The sequence below is a fragment of the Nerophis lumbriciformis genome, linkage group LG39, assembly GCF_033978685.3.
Source record: "Nerophis lumbriciformis linkage group LG39, RoL_Nlum_v2.1, whole genome shotgun sequence".
In the NCBI taxonomy this organism is placed as follows: domain Eukaryota; kingdom Metazoa; phylum Chordata; class Actinopteri; order Syngnathiformes; family Syngnathidae; genus Nerophis; species Nerophis lumbriciformis.
This window is the reverse complement of record NC_084586.2, coordinates 6,911,501-6,917,500: the sequence shown is the minus strand read 5'-3', so window position 1 is coordinate 6,917,500 and position 6,000 is coordinate 6,911,501. Positions and strand designations below refer to the sequence as shown.

Below are 6,000 nucleotides of genomic sequence, written 5' to 3'. Positions count from 1 at the left end.
AAAAGGTTTGGAGAAGTCTCTAGAAACTTGAAAAATTCTCTACAAAGTAAAATAAGCAGCAACAATTGCAACACGAACCAAAACAATATAATGTAAGAACAATTATGTTAATACTCTATAACTAATGACACAGAATTATTTTTAAATGTACAATATGTACTGTATACATTATGTTTTTTAAAGAAAAAATGCATTATCGCACATTATGCAAATTATATGTCATATTGACTACGCCCCCAGAGCCACGGGTATCTTGGCAATCTGGAGGAAGCCTTGAACAGATTTCCATTATATTGAGGAGCCACAGCACATTAAGAAGGTCCAGTTGTAGGAGCACCAAGGTTTGTTAGTTAGCTAGCTAGCAACATAACTCCAAAAGTTGTGGGCAAATGTTGATTAAACTTTCAGGAAATGTCAGAAACTTGATAAGGAAGAATTGATTAGATTTTAGGGCTGATCCAGATCATCTCTACTATGTTACCTTATGTTTATGTTACGAGTGTCAAATTCTGTGAGTGTATGCGAGCGGCCCCACAGAGGCAAAGATACTCTCTTTTTTTCGTTCCACTATAGACACCTTAAAAATGTATGGGTGAAATGTCTTTGAATTTACAGGAAATATCTGAAATGGGATGAGAAAAAAGTGTTCACCAGTTTGAAGTTGGCCCCTCTTAAATATACTGCAAATATTAGAATAACACCATTCATTTGTGCTGTAAACATTTTTGTTGGGCCTTTACGATTTTTTACTTATTCTGAAATACATTTTCTGATTACAGCACAAACGAATGTCGGTGTTATTTTAATATTTGCACTAATAAGGGGGGTCAACTTCACACAGGTCAGGTTTGGGGAAGGCCCGGATCATTTCTCCTATGTGACCTTACGTTTACATTACAAGCCTCCACTTCACTGTGTACTCCTCCGCCCACAGAGGCAAAGACAGTGGATGACGGACAAGAGGCTTCACGCCGTTTCTTTCATTCCACTACAGATGGCTAAAAAATGTTATGGCCACATTTTCATGAAACTCTCAAGAAATATCAGAAATGGGATAAAGATTAACACTAAATTGGCCCTAGTGTGTGAATGTGAGTGTGAATGTTGTCTGTCTATCTGTGTTGGCCCTGCGATGAGGTGGCGACTTGTCCAGGGTGTACCCCGCCTTCCGCCCGATTGTAGCTGAGATAGTGCTCCAGCGCCCCCCGCGACCCCAAAGGGAATAAGCGGTAGGAAATGGATGGATGGATGGGATAAAGAACAAACTTTTTCACTTGGTTCACCGCATTGGGCTAAAAAAGGGGTCGACTGCATGTAAAGTAACAATATATATCGCTTATGTGTACATATTATATTAATATAATGGGCATATGATCATGAATTCATATAATTGTATGTTAAAAGTAAGTGAAAGTTTGACTCATAGCTTGTTTAGTTTATGTTACAACCTCCTCAAAGTTGTGTAATCAGTCAGAAACACCAAGCAGCTAAATGCTCCAAACATGGTGTGAAGAGTGTTTTGCATGTTTCCCATCATGCATTGTAATGGATTGAAATAGGTGTCATTTTGATTTTTTTTTTAAGTTGCTTTGATGTTTTTTTTTTATAATATCCACCAAGTTCAGTGAGCAGGTTGTTATGTGTGACCATGTGTGTTGGTCGGTTGTTTGGATTGGGTCATATAAGTACATGCTGTGCTGTGGTCATTTCAAAGCATCAGTCTTTAATTACTCACATTGTCCATGAGATGGTGGCAAATTGCAGAAATCAGTTTGATAGATATTTAAAACAAATGTGTGTAAAAACCCGGATGACGTCTCGCGGGCCATAATGAAGACCCCGGCGGGAAGCATGTTTGGTCTAAATGAAATGGTGCTCTCTGCTGTTGAATATAATTGGGTCACTGTGTGAGTAAACCACGGTATATCTGTCCTACATTAGCTTCAATGTGAGTTGTGTTGTTCCGTCAGATTCCGGAGGTGTTGCTTTGGGCCAAAGAGCAGAATGAGGAGAAGAGTCCAAACCTGACTCAGTTCACAGAGCACTTTAACAACATGAGCTACTGGTGAGGATAAAAAAAACCTATCCTTGATTCTCTGCCGCTTCCTTCCTTGGCCTTAAACTCTGTTTTGTGTGTCCACTAGGGTGCGCTCATTAATCATTCAGCAAGAAAAGGCCCAGGACCGCGAGAAGCTGCTGCTCAAGTTCATCAAAATCATGAAGGTTGGCCGACTCGCCTGGTACAACATTGGCAGCGTAGATTTGTGCTCTCACACTTGCGTCGCCTTTTTGCAGCACTTAAGGAAGTTGAACAACTTCAACTCGTACCTGGCCATTCTGTCCGCGCTCGACTCCGCCCCCATCCGCCGGTTGGAGTGGCAGAAGCAGACCTCAGAGGTGAGACGAGGTTATTTTCTCACTGTACGCTCGCATCTGACCATTCTCTTGCCGCCCGCAGGGATTGGAGGAATATTGCACGTTGATTGACAGCTCGTCGTCCTTCCGAGCGTACAGGGCGGCGCTGGCCGAAGTGGAGCCGCCCTGCATCCCATACCTGTGAGCGCGCAAATCCCAGTCGCCATTGCTGCTCCAGACAACAACCAATGACCGTGCGCTTCTTCCCTGCAGGGGTCTCATTCTGCAGGACCTCACCTTCGTTCACTTGGGGAACCCGGACCACATCGACGGGAAGGTGAACTTCTCCAAGCGGTGGCAGCAGTTCAACATTCTGGACAGCATGCGGCGCTTCCAGCAAGTGTAGGTCCTCATTTCTCTCTCGGCGTGTGTTGACTTCATGCTCCAAAGTGTGGAACCAGGAGGCTCCCCTTCTGCCACTAAGGGCCGCACACTTAAAGATCAAATCATTTGGTTATTTTTCATTTCAAAGACCATACAGGTAAAAGCCAGTAAATTAGAATATTTTGAAAAACGTGATTTATTTCAGTAATTGCATTCAAAAGGTGTAACTTGTACATTATATTTATTCATTGCACACAGACTGATGCATTCAAATGTTTATTTCATTTAATTTTGATGATTTGAAGTGGCAACAAATGAAAATCCAAAATTCCGTGTGTCACAAAATTAGAATATTACTTAAGGCTAATACAAAAAAGGGATTTTTAGAAATGTTGGCCAACTGAAAAGTATGAAAATGAAAAATATGAGCATGTACAATACTCAATACTTGGTTGGAGCTCCTTTTGCCTCAATTACTGCGTTAATGCGGCGTGGCATGGAGTCGATGAGTTTCTGGCACTGCTCAGGTGTTATGAGAGCCCAGGTTGCTCTGATAGTGGCCTTCAACTCTTCTGCGTTTTTGGGTCTGGCATTCTGCATCTTCCTTTTCACAATACCCCACAGATTTTCTATGGGGCTAAGGTCAGGGGAGTTGGCGGGCCAATTTAGAACAGAAATACCATGGTCCGTAAACCAGGCACGGGTAGATTTTGCGCTGTGTGCAGGCGCCAAGTCCTGTTGGAACTTGAAATCTCCATCTCCATAGAGCAGGTCAGCAGCAGGAAGCATGAAGTGCTCTAAAACTTGCTGGTAGACGGCTGCGTTGACCCTGGATCTCAGGAAACAGAGTGGACCGACACCAGCAGATGACATGGCACCCCAAACCATCACTGATGGTGGAAACTTTACACTAGACTTCAGGCAACGTGGATCCTGTGCCTCTCCTGTCTTCCTCCAGACTCTGGGACCTCGATTTCCAAAGGAAATGCAAAATCTGCATGGTTGGGTGATGGTTTGGGGTGCCATGTCATCTGCTGGTGTCGGTCCACTCTGTTTCCTGAGATCCAGGGTCAACGCAGCCGTCTACCAGCAAGTTTTAGAGCACTTCATGCTTCCTGCTGCTGACCTGCTCTATGGAGATGGAGATTTCAAGTTCCAACAGGACTTGGCGCGTGCACACAGCGCAAAATCTACCCGTGCCTGGTTTACGGACCATGGTATTTCTGTTCTAAATTGGCCCGCCAACTCCCCTGACCTTAGCCCCATAGAAAATCTGTGGGGTATTGTGAAAAGGAAGATGCAGAATGCCAGACCCAAAAACGCAGAAGAGTTGAAGGCCACTATCAGAGCAACCTGGGCTCTCATAACACCTGAGCAGTGCCAGAAACTCATCGACTCCATGCCACGCCGCATTAACGCAGTAATTGAGGCAAAAGGAGCTCCAACCAAGTATTGAGTATTGTACATGCTCATATTTTTCATTTTCATACTTTTCAGTTGGCCAACATTTCTAAAAATCCCTTTTTTGTATTAGCCTTAAGTAATATTCTAATTTTGTGACACACGGAATTTTGGATTTTCATTTGTTGCCACTTCAAATCATCAAAATTAAATGAAATAAACATTTGAATGCATCAGTCTGTGTGCAATGAATAAATATAATGTACAAGTTACACCTTTTGAATGCAATTACTGAAATAAATCAAGTTTTTCAAAATATTCTAATTTACTGGCTTTTACCTGTATATGTCGATTTTTTTTTTCAACCTTTAGGGCTCCCCTCAAGTTTGGTCTCGGGAAACGGAAAAATAAGTCAGGTTTTTTTCATCGCATAAATCTGGTGATATGAAGGTCTTTTATGCCCTTTTTGTTTAAGGAAACCCTGTGTTTTAAGGCAAAAACACATATTAAGCAACATTTCAAAGTGGAATATTTCAAGTAGAGATGTCCGATAATATCGGACTGCCGATATTATCGGCCGATATATGCTTTCAAATGTGATATCGGAAATTATCGGTATCGGTTTCAAAAAGTAAGATTTATGACTTTTTAAAACGCCGCTGTACGGAGTGGTACACGGACGTAGGGAGAAGTACAGAGCGCCAATAAACCTAAAAGGCACTGCCTTTGCGTGCCGGCCCAATCACATAATATCTATGGCTTTTCACACACACAAGTGAATGCATGCATACTTGGTCAACAGCCATACAGGTCACACTGAGGGAGCCGTATAAACAACTTTAACACTGTTACAAATATGCGCCAAACTGTGAACCCACACCGAACAAGAACGACAAACACATTTCGGGAGAACATCCGCACCTTAACACAACGTAAACACAACAGAACAAATACCCAGAACCCCTTGCAGCACTAACTCTTCCGGGACGCTACAATACACACCCCCTTAATACACTATTTAAAATATGTATTTTGAAGTCGTCAACGCTATTTTTTTACCCAAGACATGGTCAAAAATAAATGTCAAACATGCTGATTACAAAAATAAGTACTAATCAAATATACCGCAAAATGAGGGACATTTTACATGCAATTACGCAGTTTTAAAATAAATACATTGTAACTCAATTAATAGTCAAATTAAAGTGCAAATGAAAAAACAGCTTCACGACTTTAGTCATAATTTTGACTTTAGGTCCAGACTTCTGTTTGTTTGATATTGTCATTACCACCGCAAGTGGTGGAAAAGTGTATTACAACTGAGTACCGCTGCGGCCCATACGGACCACAGCTGAGAAATAGGTCTTTTTTGTAGGCCCTCGCGGCCCTGTGGTTAAGAAACACTGACATTTTGACCAAAGAACCACCATTACATGTTCTGACCTCCTCAATCCCACCAACACGTCTTCCTATGAGGAAGCAGTGCCTGGGAAATCTGTGGTGGGCTTTCCCATTTCTGGGGCTGAGGTTGGTGAGGTAGTTAAAAAGCTCCTCGGTGGCAAGGCCCCAGGGGTGGATGAGATCCGCCCGGAGTTCCTTAAGGCTCTGGATGCTGTAGGGCTGTCTTGGTTGACAAGACTCTGCAGCATCGCGTGGACATCGGGGGCGGTACCTCTGGATTGGCAGACCGGGGTGGTGGTTCCTCTCTTTAAGAAGGGGAACTGGAGGGTGTGTTCTAACTATCGTGGGATCACACTCCTCAGCCTTCCCGGTAAGGTACATTCAGGTGTACTGGAGAGGAGGCTACGCCGGATAGTCGAACCTCGGATTCAGGAGGAACAGTGTGGTTTTCGTCCTGGT

The 6,000-nt window shown here is 43.0% G+C and overlaps 1 protein-coding gene across 8 annotated transcripts in view; it reads left to right on the top strand.

Annotated features, from left to right (window-relative positions):
* Window positions 1-6,000, top strand: part of rapgef1b (Rap guanine nucleotide exchange factor (GEF) 1b) — a 112,082-nt gene that overhangs the window by 104,125 nt on the left and 1,957 nt on the right. For all 8 annotated transcript variants that reach the window (XM_072912684.1, XM_072912683.1, XM_072912686.1 and 5 more), the window contains 5 exons: window positions 1,971-2,065; window positions 2,145-2,223; window positions 2,296-2,397; window positions 2,459-2,556; window positions 2,629-2,757. In XM_072912684.1, coding sequence (XP_072768785.1) covers window positions 1,971-2,065; window positions 2,145-2,223; window positions 2,296-2,397; window positions 2,459-2,556; window positions 2,629-2,757 — 503 coding nt within the window. The remainder of the gene's footprint in view (window positions 1-1,970; window positions 2,066-2,144; window positions 2,224-2,295; window positions 2,398-2,458; window positions 2,557-2,628; window positions 2,758-6,000) is intronic.